The 20,107-nt window shown below is 35.3% G+C and overlaps 1 protein-coding gene across 1 annotated transcript in view; it reads right to left on the bottom strand.

Annotated features, from left to right (window-relative positions):
- cyp33 (peptidylprolyl isomerase cyclophilin-33) overlaps window positions 1-19,961 on the bottom strand; it is a 58,707-nt gene extending 38,746 nt beyond the window's left edge. The window contains exons 1-3 of the mRNA XM_089098333.1: window positions 19,918-19,961; window positions 7,912-8,081; window positions 5,623-5,814 (exon numbers count right to left, since the gene is read on the bottom strand). Of these exons, the coding sequence (XP_088954459.1) occupies window positions 5,623-5,814; window positions 7,912-8,081; window positions 19,918-19,948 (393 nt within the window). The 5' untranslated portion in view covers window positions 19,949-19,961. The remainder of the gene's footprint in view (window positions 1-5,622; window positions 5,815-7,911; window positions 8,082-19,917) is intronic.
- Between the last annotated feature and the right edge of the window lie 146 nt (window positions 19,962-20,107).

Below are 20,107 nucleotides of genomic sequence, written 5' to 3' on the forward strand. Positions count from 1 at the left end.
GCTGAGCAATCATGCAAGGGTACACCTTAATTAAAGTTCATATTTGTTATTGTATCAAAATACGAAGCAGATCTATCCTTTTTTTAATTTGCTACTGATAAATTTATAACATGTTTTCTGTTACTTATCTTTTCATTTTGTCGAATATTAGCTACCATTTCCAAAGTATTCATAATACGTAAATTTTCATTACAAAATTTTTTCTACGAGGCTTTACTGGCTTATAGTAAAATCTGACATTCGACTTGCAATAGCACGGTTGTATAACGCTTATTTCCTGAATTTCATTTCCTTGGTTATTTACTGAATTTCATGTCTTTACGATAGCTGCTATTGGTCAACATGGACGTTTGAGACCCAAAAACTCATTCAACTACTTGCCAACAAGTCCTGTTTACATGGTCGGTCATAAATCTTTGAATCATTTTCTGGTCTCCAATTGCCTTCACATGGTTCATATAACTGATCTGTCTTGGCTTTATTCTAATTAACCAATAGCAACTCTCAAGTCTTTCCTCCATTCCATCAAGTTGATTATTCAAGTGCCGAGTTACGAAAGCGTGGGGGGAGGGGGAAGAAAGATTCTTTTTTTCTATTTAAAAAAATGAAGAAAAATTTCCAGGAGGTAAAATTATTGCTTTTCAAAAGTAAATACCAAAAAAGAGTCTCCAATTGGTGCCCCTTCTGAGATCCTCAAATAGAGTTTCAAAAGAAAATACCAAGAAAGGGTCTCCAATTGGTGCCCCTTCTGAGATCCTCAAATAGCTTTTCACATGAAAATACCAAGAAGGGGGCTCCGTTTGGTGCCCCTTCTGAGATCCTCAAATTCTTGCTTTTCAAAAGAAAATACCAAGAAAGGGTTTCCAATTGGTAGCCCTTCTGATATCCTCAAATAGCTTTTCAAAAGAAAATACCAAGAAGGGGTCTTCAATTGGTGCCCCTTCTGAGATCCTCAAATAGGTTTTCACCAAAAGAAAATACCAAGAAGGGGTCTCCAATTGGTGCCTTTTCTGAGATCCTCAAATAGCGTTTCAAAAGAAAATACCAAGAAAGGGTCTCCAATTGGTGACCCTTCTGAGATCCTCATAAAGCTTTTCAAAAGAAAATACCTAGAAAAGGTCTCCAATTGGTGCCCCTTCTGAGATCCTCAAATAGCCTTTCAAAAGAAAATACCAAGAAAGGGTCTCCAATTGGTGCCCCTTCTGAGATCCTCAAATAGCTTTTCACATGAAAATACCAAGAAGGGGCCTCCGATTGGTGCCCCTTCTGAGATCCTCAAATTCTTGCTTTTCAAAAGAAAATACCAAGAAAGGGTTTCCAATTGGTAGCCCTTCTGATCTCCTCAAATATCTTTTCAAAAGAAAATACCAAGAAGGGGTCTTCAATTGGTGCCCCTTCTGAGATCCTCAAATAGGTTTTCACCAAAAGAAAATACCAAGAAGGGGTCTCCAATTGGTGCCTTTTCTGAGATCCTCAAATAGCGTTTCAAAAGAAAATACCAAGAAAGGGTCTCCAATTGGTACCCCTTCTGAGATCCTCAAATAGCTTTTCAAAAGAAAATACCAAAAAAGGGTCTCCAAATGGTGCCCCTTCTGAGATCCTCAAATAGCTTTTCAAAAGAAAATACCAAGAAGGGGTCTCCAACTGGTGCCCCTTCTGATATCCTCAAATAGCTTTTCAAAAGAAAATACCAAGAAGGGGTCTCCAATTGGAGCCCCTTCTGAGATCCTCAAATAGCTTTTCAAAAGAGAATACTAAGAAGGGGTCTCCAACTGGTGCCCCTTCTGAGATCCTCAAATAGCTTTTCAAAAGAAAATACCAAGAAGGGGTCTCCAACTGGTGCCCCTTCTGAGATCCTCAAATATCTTTTCAAAAGAAAATACCAAGAAGGGGTCTCCAAGTGGTGCCCCTTCTGAGATCCTCAATTAGCTTTTCAAAAGAAAATACCAAGAAGGGGTCTCCAACTGGTGCCCCTTCTGAGATCCTCAAATAGCTTTTCAAAAGAAAATACCAAGAAGGGGTCTCCAACTGGTGCCCCTTCTGATATCCTCAAAGAGCTGTTCAAAAGAAAATACCAAGAAGGGGTCTCCAACTGGTGCCCCTTCTGAGATCCTCAAATTCTTGCTTTTCAAAAGAAAATACCAAGAAGGGGTCTCCAACTGGTGCCCCTTCTGAGATCCTCAAATAGCTTTTCAAAAGAAAATACCAAGAAGGGGTCTCCAACTGGTGCCCCTTCTGAGATCCTCAAATAGCTTTTCAAAATAATATACCAAGAAGGGGTCTCCAACTGGTGCCCCTTTTGAGATCCTCAAATAGCTTTTCAAAAGAAAATACCAAAAAGGGGTCTCCAATTGGTGCCCCTTCTGAGATACTCAAATATCTTTTCAAAAGAAAATACCAAGAAAGGGTCTCCAATTGGAGCCCCTTCTGAGATCCTCAAATAGCTTTTCAAAAGAAAATACCAAGAAGGGGTCTCCAACTGGTGCCCCTTCTCAGATCCTCAAATATCTTTTCAAAAGAAAATACCAAGAACGGGTCTCCAACTGGTGCCCCTTCTGAGATCCTCAAATATCTTTTCAAAAGAAAATACCAAGAACGGGTCTCCAATTGGAGCCCCTTCTGAGATCCTCAAATAGCTTTTCAAAAGAAAATACCAAGAAGGGGTCTCCAACTGGTGCCCCTTCTGAGATCCTCAAATAGCTTTTCAAAAGAAAATACCAAGAAAGGGTCTCCAACTGGTGCCCCTTCTGAGATCCTCAAATAGCTTTTCAAAAGAAAATACCAAGAAGGGGTCTCCAACTGGTGCCCCTTCTGATATCCTCAAATAGCTTTTCAAAAGAAAATACCAAGAAGGGGTCTCCAACTGGTGCCCCTTCTGAGATCCTCAAATAGCTTTTCAAAAACAAAATACCAAAAAGGGGCCTCCAATTGGTGCCGCTTCTGAGATCCTCAAATATCTTTTCAAAAGAAAATACCAAGAAAAGGTCTCCAACTGGTGCCCCTTCTGAGATCCTCAAATAGCTTTTCAAAAGAAAATACCAAGAAGGGGTCTCCAACTGGTGCCCCTTCTGAGATCCTCAAATATCTTTTCAAAAGAAAATACCAAGAAAGGGTCTCCAATTGGAGCCCCTTCTGAGATCCTCAAATAGCTTTTAAAAAGAAAATACCAAGAAGGGGTCTCCAACTGGTGCCCCTTCTGAGATCCTCAAATAGCTTTTCAATAGAAAATATCAAGAAAAGGTCTTCAATTGGTGCCCCTTCTGAGATCCTCAAAACAATTCAACAAGGATCAGCAAAAATTTACTTTGTATATACTGGAATAGATTGAACCAAAATGACCTACTCAACCCCCCACCCCCCCCCCCCCAAAAGGAGTAAAATAAATTTGAGTCAATTAGTCACCAATACTCCTTGCATTGTATCTCAGGCTGTCATCATGCGTCCATTTTAAGTAAATAATGGAAGATCTTCCCCTATTGGAAAACAATTTTAATCGGAAGTTTGACAACTGTCACTGCAAAAGTATTGACACAAGAAACCAAGATACAAAACCAAGACACAAGATACAATATCTATTGTATGTTTGTTTGCTTTGATTGCTTATTTAATTTCTGTTCGTTTTGAGTTTCATTTATATTTCAAAAGCAATTTTTTTTTCATTTTAAGCTTGATTTGAATATTCAACTTAAGCATTACTCGCTTTAAGATCTATTTATTCATTTAAATTATTACTTGTTGTATGTTTTTTTTTGCTATGATTGTTTATTTAATTTATGTTCGTTTTTGGTTTCATTTATTCTTTAATAGTAATTTCTGGTCGATTTGAGTTTGAATTTTAACAGGTATTTGTATCTGCTGATCCTAAGTTTATAATGGCCTTTACTTTTCTTTGAAAAACTTCTTTTTCGGAAAGTTATCTTTAAATTAATTTTTGTTTGTTTTTGATTGCAAAAAGTTTCAAGTTTTTAAAAATACTTTATTTTAAAATCAACTTGTTTTTCAAAATCAAATATTCATCGAAGTATAAAAACTAGTATCAAAGTAATAATATCAAAGGAAAAAAAAATCGGCTTGTGTTAGACTCGGAGTTTTTATTATCTGATGTTTGAAATATTTTTAACAAAATGGCTATCTCAAAATTTTTATCGGATGCACTTGGGGGGAAATGGGCCGTGGAGGGGGATAGTTGCCATCTGATCTCTTTTGACTCTCAATTTCCAATCAAATGAGCCCTCTCTGAAGTTTATACAAGCATCCGTTCCATAACAGCTATATATGCCCCAAGGAATAACTTACAATGCCTACCCCGGGCCCTGCAGGATTATGTCGACCCTGGAGTTTTCGTTATATGATCTTTGAATCATTTTGAAAAAAATGGCTCTCTCAAAGTTCTTATCAGATGGGTTTGAGGAAAATAGGGCGTGGAGGGGGGGATAGTTGCCCTCCAATCTATTTTGAATGTTAAAAAGTGCACAAGAACTTTCAATTTCCAATCAAATGAGCCCTCTCCGAAGTTTATACGAGCATCCCTTCCATAAGAACCATATATGCCCCCCGAGTGTTACCTACAACGCCTGCCCCGGGCCCTGGGGGCTGCGTCGACACTGGAGTTTTTCTTATCTGACCTTAGAAATATTTTTAACGAAATGGCTATCTCAAAATTGTTATCAGATGCATTTAGGGAAAAAAGGGCGTGGGGGTGGTGGTTACCCTTCGATCTCTTTTGACTCTTAAAAAGTAAACTAGAACTTTCATTTTCCCATCAAATGAACCCTCTCTGAAGTTTATACAAGCATTCCTTCCATAAGAACCATATATCCCCCTAGGGCATAACTTACAACGCCTCCCCCGAGCCCTGGGGGCTTGTGTCGACACTGGAATTTTTGTTATATTATCTTTGAACTATTTCTAACAAAATGGCTCAAAAGTTTTATCGGATGCATTTGGAAAAAGAAGGCCATGGGGGGGGGGGGGCGGAGTAGTTGCCGTCCGATCACTTTTGAATCTTAAAAAGGGTACTAGAACTCTCGATTTCCAATCAATTGAGCCCCCTTTGGAGTTTATGTGTCGAACCCTACCATATGAAGTGCCTCTAAAAAAAAAAATCATTGGAGCCATATGGCCTTTACTATAGGCAACGCTATAGCGTTGCTTATAGTACAGCGTTTACAGAGCCAACGCTGCCTCTGAAAAGAAGACATGAATTGTGACCTCATTAAGTACATTGAAGATGCCAAAGTTCGATATCTTCCACGGTCTTTGATTGCGAAAAAAAAATTAAAGTCATAATTTCTTTAAGTAACAAGGGCTTGTCCCATCTCCTCCTGTACCTTCAGAACTCTCCAAACAGCCCTCCTCCCCTGTCTCTTTGTAACCCTTGTTGGGAAACGCACTCAGTAAACTTATGAACAAAATTGCTTTCAGGCACTTTGCAGAGAATATCATAGCAAACATGTAGTTATATTTCGTCCCATTATGAACAAAGATTTTACTTCTATTTCTGGTATCTTGTATTCAGTGGAAATAATATTACTACTTATAACACGCAAAAAGGTAAATAAAACAGAAGCTGATTGATAAGAATCCGAAAGTATCCGAGGAGAAATCCAGTTTTTGCCTTACCTTTTGTTGTTCAGCTGAGACAGCCTCCCCTACAGTTGTCACACTCTCTTCATCTTCTTTGGATACTGTTTTCCCGGCATGCTCTTGAAGCCACGTATCCTCTGCCCAGACAGCACGAGTTGAAGCCTCCTTGAACTTCTGAGGCTTCGCAATATTGACCCTTATAGTCCGACCAAATAATTCAGATTCATTCTAGATGACAAACAAAGCATGAAAAGAACTTGAAAAAGAGGCAAAAAGATAATAAGTAATTCGAATTGACTACTGGAACGCGACGTATATTAACCCTCATAGGAGTATGATCGATCGACTGTGATTTCCCTCTACCAAGTTTAACCTGATAATGGAGCTGGAACTTACAAATCTTCATTGTGCCTTTGCAGCTGGGACAGGTTTATCGTACAGTAGGCCTTAGACTTTTACAGTTAGGGAATGCGGCAGTAGCCAAACTTTTGTTTGTATTGAAACTATATTTGCTTGAACAGTCTTGGAAAGAACTAATAAAATTAAACTGAATAGTTGACCTGAGGCCATCACAACTATGCCCTGATGCCTCAAGGGTCTCTCCTCCTCTGACAGGCCGACTCAAGCCGTAGTTCCAAATTTTCCAGATTCGGTTTTATCCATTTTACTTAAACCCTAAGCCGATCCTGGATACTGCGGATAAACCATTATGAAAACCAGCAGCTCATAGTATCTTTTTATTTATCTCGCTACACCCGAAGGATGCATGCCTAACCCATGAACATGGGCATAGGCAGCATGTTGTCTCGGGGGGGGGGTGGCTGTCGATAGTGTGATGGAGGGCCATTTATCAACTGCTTTCCAACCATCTGCTTTTTCACCCATATCTAATATAAATTTGAAGGTCTAGGGGGGGGGGGAGCTGCCCCCCTGCCACCCCCTCCATACGCCCATGCCCATGACCCACAAAAATATTTCCTTGCCCCACCAGTGAGACAAAAATTGTAAGCCTAATGGTATTAATTGCTAAAAGCCCATCAGCTGAGAGTTTAGTTTTACTGTAATTTTTAAAAGAAGTAAAAAAAAATATTTCTAATATAATTTGTTTTCAGTAAACCGCCAACGATGGAGTAAGTTTTAGACTTTTACAGTTACGGAAAGAGGCTCTCCCTCCTATTTAAAAACCCATGACAAAGTGAAATGCAAGTATGCTAGCCTATCAGCAGATAAAGACCCAACGCAAGCAAAATTGGTTAATTTTCAGAATGAGTGTGTGCAGCACCATGAAACCATTAAGAAATGGATCAGACTTGCTTCTGATTGCAAACAAACCAATTCAATCAGCCTCCAGTGCTATTTAAAGCTGCAATAATATATCTAAATCTTGCAGAAGCAAAGAAAGCCAAATAAGAGGGTGACAGATAATTAGAAGAAAAAGAAAAAAAAAGGGAGAAAGGAAGTCAAGAAGCTGGAGAACAGTTTAAGCTAAGCTAGGAGAACAGATAGGCTGGAAAAAAAATTCATTGAGAAAAACAGCAAAGTCGTAAAAGGATAATGTTCAGGCTATTTAATGAGACTAACAGAAAACTCCAGAAAGCCATCAAGAGCCGGGACTTTAACAAAATAGACTGAGAGCCATCTAGAGCCAGGACTTTACCCAAATAAACTGAAAAGGGAAAGTTTCTGCTGATAACTAGCCTAAATTGACAAGAGGAAACATCAGCTGAAGACTTGAAAGATTCAACATCAGCTGATACTGAGCCTTCCAAAGTGTTCAAGAATTAATTAGCACATTTTCTTGTAAATAAATAATCAGGGCAGGTTATAGAGTCGTTGTTTTGAGAAGTTTTGACTCAGTATTTCTTTTTAAGGCTCAGCTGGATTATTGGGTTAGTTTGCTCTAAGGCATCCAATTATTTTCCTTTATGGCAGAAAACACCTTATAATTTTTTTTTTGTCAGCACAAAATCAAACTCCACCCAAGCCAAGGTGAAGAAGCACTTAAACTTTTGCATATTTTCCCGAATTTACTCTTCGTAATGGAGGGCAACTACCCATACCCCCTCCTCCTCTATGCCTTCTATGCTCAGGTTTAACACACATTTCAAAACAAGGCAGTTTCCACTGCTTTTAGCTGTTAGAATTTGAGAAGACCCCAGAGCCTTTTCTCTTGCCATTTCGACCTGAAATCTAAAATACAAAAAGTAGTAGAAGATATATACTAACTAAATATTTCTTTTGTCTTTAGCTAAAAAAAAAAATCATATCCTTTTCGTCTCAGGACTAAATAAAAATATAAAGGGATAAATAAAGATAAAGAACTACCATATTATCAATAGCAGAAGCAGCATCCTCTGCATTTTCATATTCAAGGAAGGCAAATCCCCTATGAGCTTGAGTTTCATAGTCAAGAGGAAGCTGAATATCAACTATGTCACCAAATGGTATAAAAGCTGCACGAAGGACACTGTCATCTACTTCTTCAGCCAAGCCACCTGCAAGGAATATTTAAAAGGGTGAGGTAGTGAGAGGGATAGAGATAAAGGTAAAGGTAGATTGAGGTAGAGGAAAGGTAGAGGAAAGATTGAGGTAAAGGTAGTCTTTTCTTATCATTTTGCTTCAAAAGATTATAATTCTTTGAAATTTTAAGACTTGGTTCAAATAAGGGCTAATGTGCTGAACTGAGAAATCTGCTATGCAAACAATGTAACAATGCAGCCTATAGCCTTGGTCATACTAATTCTTTATACAGTATTATAACTAAACACTTAAATCTATCTAATTTGTAATATCCATCCCATTAAGAGCTCTACTAGTAAAAAATTATTATTAACCAACGAAAAAAACATAAAATATACCCAACACCCCACCCTCCCCACTAGGCTCTATGGCCGAAACTGAGTTTTAGATACGAGTCTGCTATCAACTCAAGATTCCTTTCATCATTTGCTGACTCTATTATATTTAAGCCATTGGTCATAGTACATGCTTATTCGTGGTGCAGCATCAAAGAAATAGCCTTGAATATACCTCTATTAAATTCAAGCAGCCAAGAATCAGAAACTTGACAAAAGAGCTTTAGATGGGGTTCGAGTGATTGAGTTTTTGCTAGCAGGACGAGCTTAAAGTCATCAGCATACAAAACAATTTTAATACTAGTAGTAGGAACCACATCATTAGTATAAATATTTAAGATATGGTAGACAAATGATGACACCTAAATTATCATTTTGTCCAACAGCATATACAAATAGCGACCAGCAAAAATTTTGAATCTCTGTTTCTTGTCCCCTTAATCACTCAGACTATCTGTCTTGTTTTTTTCTACAATTAGCCATGTCTTGATGCCTGCAAAATACTTGATTTTAATTCAAAATCAACCATATAAAAAGAGTTCAGCCTAATTAACCAATTCTGGAAGTGCAGAGAAAGATCAGTCAATGTATGGTATGGCTGACCTGCTTTTTCTCAAATACCTTAGCCGGGTCTAACAGAATAATATCCACTGGCATATCATTTTCCATTAGTTCAATGACAAGATTCATCTCTAAATAGTTTACCAATTGATCTCAGAAAAAGGAAACCAAGTTGGGTCTTGTATCTTTTTATCTGGCTTTTAGCTGTAGATCTATGAAACACTTTTTTTATTGTCCTCTTCATGATTTTACAAGACATATATGTAAGACTGATAGATATATAGCTTGATACAACTGTTTTACTTCCGTTTATATGGATGGGGATGACTAATACCTCCTTCCAGCTCACAGGGTCCACAGGACTGCTAGATATATAGCTTGATGCAACAGTTTTACTTCCGTTTATATGGATGGGGATGACTAATACCTCCTTCCAGTTCACAGGGTCCACACGGCTGATAGATATATAGCTTGATGCAACTGTTTTACTTTCGTTTATATGGATGAGGATGACTAATACCTCCTTCCAGTCCACAGGACTGATAGATAGCTTGATGCAACTGTTTTACTTCTGTTTATATGGATGGGGATGACTAATACCTCCTTCCAGTTCACAGGGTCCACAGGACTGATAGATATATACCTTGATGCAACTGTTTTACTTCCGTTTATATGGATGAGGATGACTAATACCTCCTTCCAGTCCACAGGGTCCACAGGACTGATAGATAGCTTGATGCAACTGTTTTACTTCGGTTTATATGGATGCGGATGACTAATACCTCCTTCCAGTCCACATGGATCTTAACAAGTCTAACTGACAGGCAAGGGGCATTGAAAGTTTTACAATGCAAGAGGCAGGAATATAGCACAATTCTTTCAACAACATTGTGCTAAGCCAGTTGATCCTATGAACTTATTGTCATTCAGTGCTTCTAGGTGCTTCATATTCTAATCTGACTTTATTGGGAATTGCGAGTAAATACTAATAAGGGCGTATAAATTTGTGGGGGAATTGATTTTAACTTATTTACAAAAGTTCTCAATGCAACTTAATGTTTAAAAGGTTTGTCTTTTGAGAGAGTTTGAATCAATATGGTTTCCTTGGGCGGTTCATTAAAATATAGTGTGGAGCAATATATTTTTCAAAATCTAGGGCAGGGGAGAATTTATTTTTTAAACCTTTTTTATATATATTTACAATGGAAACACAAAAAATGCATTTAAAATGAAAATACCCCCAGAAAGTTATGTTTCGAAATTTAAGGGGAGGGGGGCAAAAATCTAGGGGAGCCCCCCCTCAATTGACACCGCTGTCCTTTGCTATATTTTATAGGCCAGGCTAATGGCTTGTTTAGTTAAGACAGAACTCTATGATCCCTCTGATAACTTTGATAAGTTTTCTGGGAAGGGAGGGATTTCCATGGGGAGAAGTAAGAGACGAACACGTCCCAAAGTAAGAAAACAATAGCCGAAAAATCCAAGAAATTGTGTCAGATCAAAACACAAAGTAACCTACACCATTGGAACCGCTGTGGCCAAAACCCCATATAAAGTAAACTTACTGTCCCTTGGCTTGAACAACAAGGAAAATCCGTTGGCTTGAAAAACAAGGAAAATGGCTGCAACTAGGATATTCTGCATCAAAAGCATTTTTGTCCCATTTCTCTTTCTCTGCAGCTAGCTGGGCAACAGAATATCATAGAGAGCTGTTTCATGGCCCATTTGCAAGGAAATCGCTATATCTAGTCCCTTTTGCAATTAACGAAAAATGATAGATAAAATAAAATCCTTTTTTCTACAAAAAACTGCATTTTCACATATAAGATGATTAGTGACGTCATAATCGTAGATTATAACTATATATGTCGTAAGAAGTAAAATCTATAGTATGATGTCAGCTATACTGACACTAGTATATAATTACGTTAGTTATACCATTAGTTTATATAAAGGATCAGTATACTTCAATATAAATGGTGATATCAGCATCATGGCTGTAGAGATATCTCAAACCTAGTAAAGAACAAACCACAGCATATAATAAATAAAAAGTAAGCAAATACAGGCATTTTTTGAAGTTTTAATGAAGGATCGCATTATTTTAGCTTCGATCAACAAAGAAGTTAGTAAAATAAATGCGAAAATCGTCGATTGCTCCTAGGAGAACACAAGTCTTATAAAAGTTATAATTCTGTAAAAGGCAAAGAGAAAAGAGGATTTGAATTCACCCCGAAATCCCTCAATTCAATTTATGCTGCAGATTTGCCATCCAATGAGTTAAACGTAAAGGAAAATATAATAGCTATGTTTTGTGTAACTTAGATATTTCAGAATGATGTGCAATGGAACCCAGCTTATTTTTACTGAATTATGTAACAATTTGATTAAGGCAATTATAATAACAGGTGAAAAAATCAGGAAATGAAGTTCATATCTCTCGAGTTATACTTGACTACAGTACATATACACTTGGATGTACTGTTCAACAACTTCATATTCCATTTCAATCTGAATTCGTCATGACAATACATAAGTCGCAAAGCCAAACTTTTGAATTGGTCTGCGTCAACCTCTGTATTCCTGTTTTTAATCATGGTATAGCTTAAAAGTTTTTCTACCACCTGAAAATAACGACGAACATATAATGCTGTGTGGAAGGTAGCATTGAAAAAACTTTCCCAGGGTGGTTGTATTAAACCTATGCTGACGTCAAGACATCAAGAAGATTATTGACTATTTTATTTATGAAACTCGTACAATAAACATTAAACACAACAACCACCCAGGGAAGGCATAAAGAAGTTAAATGGTTAGAAGGTTGTCTGCGGTTAGAAGACAAGCAACAATGAGAATCAATAAACAAAAGCCTGCCACGCAGCCCCACCGTGAAACAGTGGCGCCAAAAGGCTCTTATTAAGGTAGGTTAAACCTTTTTAGTTATTTCCATAACAGTTATTGCTGCAATTTTTCTTTTTTAATTTACAATTAAAATTTTGAGCTAGCCATTTTGTTCAACTGCTACTAAACTACCCCAACTACCACTTCAGTTGCAATACCTTGTAAGGCTTAGAGTATTAAGGTGAAAAGGGCGTCAAAATAGGATCAAAAGCGTATATTAAATTAAAAAAACAAGTTTTTTTTAACTGAAAGTAAGGAGCAACATCAAACTTAAAACGAACAGAAATTATTCCGTATATGAAAGGGGCTGTCCCCTCCTCAACGCCTCGCTCTTTATGCTAAAGTTTTTTATTGTTAAAAAAAAAAGAGTTGTGTGTAAGTCAAACTTTTACATAAAGAGTAAGGCATTGAGGAGGGGACAGCCCCTTTCATATACTGAATAATTTCTGTTCGTTTTAAGTTTTAATGTCGCTCCTTACTTTCAGCTAAAAAAACTTGTTTTTTTAATTTAATTTTTGAATTTATGCAGGTTTTGATTTCGGCTCACCATACATGAATAATTAAAACAAAATTTGCATATTAATTTTACTTTTATTTGGTTAAATGGCTTTCTTCAAACTTGTTTAATTTTATTTACGAACGTTTTTTATTAGTATTAAATATACATAACTTACGAATTAACTTACGTAACGAACTCTATATTCATATATTTTTAATACGTATATTAGGGGGCTCGCCCCCTAGTCAATACCTTGCTCTTTAAGCTAAAGTTCAAATTTTGTTCCAAATCTTTAAAAATGACCCCTTAATCACAAAGGCCATTAATTGGAAAAGATAGCTCTTATGAAAGTACTAAAAAATCTTTGGCTTAAAGAGCAAGGTATTGACTAGGGGGTGACCCAATAATATGCGTAATATTTGCTGTTCGTTTTAAGTTTTGATGTTGCTCCTTACTTTCAGTTGAAAAACTTGTTTTTTTAATTTAATTTCTGATCGTTTTTTAATTATGCTGGGAAATCCGGTACCCCCTTCATAGCAATGTCCCTTGCCCCATGGAAAGATCCTCTCATATAACCCCCAACCTACCAGAAAAAATCCCCCCTGAAAACGTCTGTATACTTCCCAATAACCAATACTATATGTTAACATTGGGTAAAGTTCATAACTTTCAGCCCTTCCCCCGGGGATTTCGGGGATTAAGTCATCCTAAAAGACATATTTATCATATTTTCGACCATGCTGAACATAATGGCTATCTCAAAATTTTGATCGGGTGACTTTGGGAAAAAAATGAGTGTGGGAGGGGGCCTAGTTGACCTCCATTTATTCGGTTACTTAAAGAGCACTAGAACTTTTAATTTACGTTCCAATGAGCCCTCCCACGATATTCTAGGACCACTGGGTCGATACAATCACCCCTGGAAAAAAAAAATAAATAAACATGCATCCATGATCTTTCTTCTGAAAAAAATGCAAAATTCCACATTTTTGTAGATATGTGCTTGAAACCTCTACAGTAGGGTTCTCTGATACGTTGAATATGATGGTGTGACTTTTATTAAGGTTCTATAACTTTTAACGGGTCTTTCCCCCTTTTTTTCTAAAATCAGCCAAATGTTCTCAGGCGCGTAACTTTTGATGAGTAAGACTAAACTTGATAAAAATTATATATTTGTAATCAACATCAAAATCTGATTCTTTTGATGTATCTATTGGTATCAAAATTCCGTTTTTTAGAGTTTCGGTTACCATTGAGCTGGGTCACTTCTTACTTACAGTTTGTTACCACAAACTGTTTGATCAGCAAAATTTTTAGAATGGCTTACCATTTCAAGGTTAAACTTGGGAGGCATCAGGAAAGGGATGTTCAACTGACCAAAAGGCAAGATGTACATGCTACTACTGCTATTAATGCTGCTACTACTACTGTCACTACTATCAATAATATCTACAACTAATAAACCCCTATGCCTTCCCAAGGCCAGAACATAATTTGCACTTAACTGAAAAAAATATAAATGTTTTTACTTTTATAACTTTAATAAACCAAATAATATTAACATTTTGATTACTAAATATCAGTAGCCTATATGTATATTAAACTGACAATGCACATTTATTTGTATTTTTTCAAAGTGCAAATTATGTTCTGGCCTTGGGAAGGCATGGGGGTTTTGAGCCCCACTTATGTTAATTTCTGCTTGTTTTGAGTTTGACTCGGTTATTTATTGTAATTTCTGTTCGTTTCCTTTATTTATCAATACTGATTTGTGGTAGTTTCACGGTTGGTAGATTATTTGATTTTATTTTTGCTCATTTTTTGTTTAATGGAGTTCTTTACTTTTCTTTGAAAAACTCATTTTGTGGAAATTTTTTTTTAAATTAACAAAATGACTACCATACCTAAAAAAATTCATTGGATGCATTTGGGGAAAAGAAAGCGTGGGGGGGGGGGGGTGTAGTTGCCCTCCAATCCCTTTAGACTCTTATAGGGAACTAGAATTTTCAATTCCTATTCATTTGAGCCCTCTCCAAAGTCTATACAAACACCAGTTCCATATGAAATGCCTCTTGGATGAATATAACTAAACAATAAAATATTGAAACCTAATCGCCTTTACTATAGGCAACACTATAGCATTGCCTCTGATTAAGACTCCCCTACACTTTTATACCTTCTTTTTCTGCTTTTGCTTGCATAGTTTGTCAGAATTAATAAAAAACCGTAAAGATAACTAGGGGTTTTACCAAGGGCAATTCTCTGGCATTTTTATTGGGTGGGCAAGAGGGGTTAATATCTGCATAGTCATTTTGCATGGGTTGTATAATATTTTCCCCTCCAAATTATTGGGGGGGGGGCAACTGCCCTCCAAATGATGCCCCTGGGTTTTACCTAGACTTTAAGGGGAGCTGTTACACAACCATATTGTAACAGTAGTGATTACTATATTCTAAAACTAACCATGAATGGGGAATCAAATAGCATATTTGTTTCTTTCCTATTTTATTATGGTGTTATAAAAGAATGCTACAATACTTCTCATGGTTCCGAGACACCCTAATACTTTAGGAAGGCTTGACTAGAAAAAACCTACTATGCCTATCAAGGAATCAATAGGCTAAGCTTAGCCAAATGATATCTTCAAACCTATATTTTTTCACACACATTCTTAACCATCTACATATTTTATTGAGAGGCCAATTTGGAGTTTTCCTTACATTACTTAGCTAGGTAATTCAGGTAAAACAAGGTAACTCTAGGTAAAACAAGAAAATCCTGCTTGATGCAAACTTCCTTGGATTCAAGGCTCTGAACTATCCTAATATATTTTGAATTATGTACTCTTTGGAAAGGTGTGGTTAACCAGGCTTTTCACTGAAGGTGGTAGTTTGTGGGGTTTGAGGGGTTTTAATTAATAATTCATTTTGAAGAGTATACTGTAGTGGTGTTGCCACATTATATTTAAATAGGCAAAACCCTACATGATGCATCTTTTGAGCTTTTTCTAATTATACTAATCAATTCCTTTATGAGTTTTCTTTTGAGCCCTTAAAATGAATCCTTGTTTCTTATTATTTGCCAATTAAAGCAGAAAATGGGTACCAAAAGGTATCATTTCAACCTTGAGCCTAAAACTGGAAAATGCTGCCTAATCTTCAAAATGAGATCTTAAAGTGAACAAAGTACATATATGACAGACAAACTCAATCATAGATATAGCCTATTCAATCTAAGGGAAAAGTCCTCCAGCACAGCAACTGTATTCAAATATAGGCTTAGATGTAATGATAATTTTTGTTTAAGTTTTAGTGTTTAAAAATTGGTGAAGTTCTAGAAATAAGCCTAGAATTGGGGCTAATAAGAAGGAAATGTGTTGAGAAAACAACTCTTACTTCAAGATTTGCAGACAAATTGTAGTTAACCTATTTTAAAGGTACTTCTACTATACTTTACCTCGCCCCCCCCACCCACCGCAATGTGCAAATATATAGCCCAAATTATGTATTTTCTATACATTTTGCCAAGTGGTAGGCTTGTTTCAACCCATGTACCTGTAAATAGAATCAATGCTGACAAAATCAAGAAACAGAAACACACATGAGAAATATATAATTTGGGCTATATATTTAAAAAGAAAAGATGAATATAAAGATGACAAATGGGTCTATGACCAGTAAATGAAAACAAAGGGAACGGAAACAAATAAAATCAAATAAATATTTTGCCTGTCTGCAACAAGGTGCCTTCAGCATAGGGAAAAAAAACACAAAAAAAAACTAGAAACTAAAACAAAAAAATATAGCTAAAAAATATACATAAAACTAAAATAGACTAACATAAAATATATAATATACAATTACTTACTTTTACAATTGGCAGTTACCAATTGGTTTCATGAATTGTAAAAGTAAGTAATTGTATATTATATATTTTATATTAGTCTATTGTAGTTTTATATATATTTTTTAGTTTTGAGTTTTTATTCTATGGTGAAGACACCTTGTTGCATATGGGTGAAATAGAGTAAAGGTACCAATGATTCAACAGTTTTTCTACTCCAGAAGTCCTAATTTAAAGACTAAACATCAAGGAATCTAAGAGTTTGATGAGAATTTTGAAGTTTTATCTGAAAAGGGTGCAAAACTCTAATTTTGAGAAATTAGAGTAATTTCACCTAAAAATTTGACACAACAAAAAAGTTACCTGGTTTTGACACAAGTCAGAACCCAATCCAACATGTATTGAAATACTTGGGGAATACCTGTGGGCTGAACCTGGTGTAATTGACAAGTATATTCTTGTTTCTTTGTTTTTCTTCAATTTCATCTAATGTATAAAAGTATAAAACACTATTCAAAAAGTAGAAGTAATAAAACTAACAAAATTGTTTCAGGTATGTAGTATTTAGTATAACAAAATTGGTTTAACAAATTTTAATATACAGTATTACATACAAATACTATTTAGTATAACAAAATTGTTTTACTAGCATTTCAGAAGGGATAGGGTCTAGGAAAATGGGAGTAGATTTCAAGAAATTTAAGAAGTTTATTGTCATTATACTTGATTTAGTGGATTTATTTTCATATGCAGATTCTTAGCTTCATCCAAAATATAGGTTAGGATTTTTTTTTTTTGGGGGGCACTTTTGATTTTTTTATGACATGGTTCTAGGCATTCCCCCCCCCCCCCATAAAATGAGATTTTCCAAATTTGATTAAATTTTTTTAGTTTCATTGATAAGTGCTAAGGAAAGGGATAAACAACTTCCATGTGAACCTCTGCAATTTTTGGCAGTAGAGGGGACCCTTAAATTTGACAGCTGTTTCTGTCAGTGGACCCTGGAATTTCAACACCAATTATTCTTCATTTCTTTTGCATGTTCAGTGAAGTTTCAACAGTCATCTATATTTTGACAGGGTCTGTTGCTGTCTGTAAAAAATTTCAACAAGGTTACTACAAGATATTTGCTAAAGAAATAAATCAATTTATAGAAGTCATTATCTATGGTTGAATTTGACTGAAGGAACATTTTTATTGAGCCTGGTATTCCACTATATTAAACAAGAATTTTTGACACTTGGAACCTAGTTTTGACAATATAATATTTGTTGCCAGTTTAATTTAATTTTACCAAGAAAAATCTAATGTGACTAGAATTAAGAAAAAATCAGATCTAGGCTATCTTGCTGCATTGGTGCTAATCCCAACTTTTTTTTGCAATAAATAACCAAGTAATAGTTGTTTGAACATTGCATACCTGAAAAATCGTCGGTAGCTCCTTTCTTGTCGAAAACAGGATACTGAATGAACTAATTGTTCATTTCTTATCTGGGTGTACTGGATATTGTATCAATGTTTCCTATCATTGAAATACAAAAATGGCTTCAAGAGATGGCACTCCAAGTCACAGCTAACCAGAGTTATTCCATTTTGAAGGAAAATTTTGACAGGGGGTTCAAAAATTGCACTGTTGAATCATTTGTACCTTTACCCTATTTGTTTGTGTTTTGTTGTTTTTCTTCATTTTCATTTACTGGCCATAGACCCATTTGTCATCTTTATATTTATTTCTTTGTTTTTTGTCATGGTTGGCCAGTTTGGCTTTAGATCTTTTATTTGGCTATATATTTCCACATTACAGGGGAGGATGGGATTAAGCATACCAGAAGCACCTTCAAAGTGTCCTAACTATAATTTTTATACATATTCTGAAGTGAGAATTGTTTTTTTTTTAATAACCATAACTCTAGGCTTATTTTCTATTATCATTTGATATGAAAAATAATGAAATGGAACATATGGTGTTTAATTTCTATTTGAAAACAGAGAAGATACTTGTTGAATCCATCCTTATTTTCCAGAAATTTGTTAAAAAAAATTGTAGGCCTACAACAATGAAAGAGGTGAAGATAAAGCTTCTCCCTGTGCAAAGGTTTTAACTATGATTATTCTGCATATTTTGAAGTAAGAATTGTTTTCTTAACATGTTTTCTTATGTCCTAGTATTATGCCCAGTAAATTTTTGGCAGTTCATATTATTCACTTACAAATTTAGTGAACACACCATTCAAATCCACTCAATGCCTTGTTTTATGCTCTTTACAAATACAATGATTGCTTCAATTGGAAATTCAAATTTACCCACCCTCACCCCCCTAATGTGCAAATATATACCCTGAATTAGAACATACCATGAGTTGTTGACAGAAAAGTTTTCACAAAATTCAGTACAATTTTTGTTGACATCATTTGAAAAACTGGAAAGAATAGGAAGACATTTGATATTTGAATTCCCTGATAAATGAGGTTTGAATTGTTATAAATAAGTATTTTTTAAATATGTTACTCTTGAACAACTTATTTATAAACTAGTTATATGTTTTTAACCACTTTTCAATAGCTTAACTAGTGTTGATAACTTCTTTGTGTGGTTACAATTCAGGGTATATATTTGAACATGAGGGGGTGAGTAAATTTGAATTTCTGATAGAAGCAATTGTTATATTTGCAAAGAGCATAAAAAAGGCATTGAGTGGCATGTTCACTTTATTCCTAAGTCAATAATATGAACTGCCAAAAATTTACCTTATGCCCTACTTTCCTTATTTCTTGACCTGAAGATTACAAAAATGAAAGGTCTTAAGGCTGTCTGACCTGTCCAAATTTTGACAAAAAATATTTAACCTATATTTGGGTTTTTAGTCTTTTTACCATTTGATTTAGTTTTTTAAATTGTTTAATTCCCATGGGTAATTCCTATCATTTCAACAGGATTTTAAGCAATATCAAGACTCTTTTCTAAGGCTAAATTTAAGAAATAGATTTTCAAATCTTTAAAAGGTTGTAAGTCAAGATTAAGCAAAATTAAAGGGGCCAAAGCAGTAAATATTCACCAAATCATATTATTGAGTTATGACTAAAGTGAATATACCATTCAATGCCTTTTTTTATGCTCTTTACAAGTGTAATAATCATTTCTGTTGGTAATGAATTTCAGCCCAACCCCTATATATACCAATTCAGGGTATATATTTGCACATTAGAAGGATGGGTGGACAGTTTAAACTTACCTCTCATTTACATCAGAAATAAAATTACCCCAACCCCCTAATGTGCAAATATATATCCTGATTTGGTAATTATAGGGGTGGGGCTAAAATTCATTTCTGACAAAAATGATTAGGGTATTATATTTGTAAAGAGCATAAAAAAGGGATTGAGTGATATTTTCACTTTAATCATAACTCAATAATATGACTTGGTAAATATTTACCACCAAAACAATTTCCATATACCTTATTGCAGTTCTTGAGATTTCAATTTTAATAGGCTAGACAGAGATTCTAAGAGGTCATCAAAGCCAAATAGACTAACTGTAGATAGGTATCTTTAAACAACTAATTTACATCATATCCAAGACCAAAAACACGAGGTCTACTTTAGTGAAAGATATATTCCAAGCAAAATATTTATACTATGGGTTTTTACTACATATAATCTAATGCAAACCAATATATAAATATCTTTTTTCTGATGCCATGATTTGTTAATTTAAATTATTTTGCTGTTTCTGGGCTGAAAAACACATAAATATCTACAAATACTCTTAATAAAACCAAGCTTAAGGACAAGTTTTTGTAATATTATATACCAAAGTACCAATTTATGATTTAAATAAATATTTAGCATAAACTGATTT

The sequence above is a fragment of the Artemia sp. Qi Xiang Cuo genome, chromosome 12, assembly GCF_049724085.1.
Source record: "Artemia sp. Qi Xiang Cuo chromosome 12, ASM4972408v1, whole genome shotgun sequence".
Taxonomy (NCBI): Eukaryota; Metazoa; Arthropoda; class Branchiopoda; order Anostraca; family Artemiidae; genus Artemia; species Artemia sp. Qi Xiang Cuo.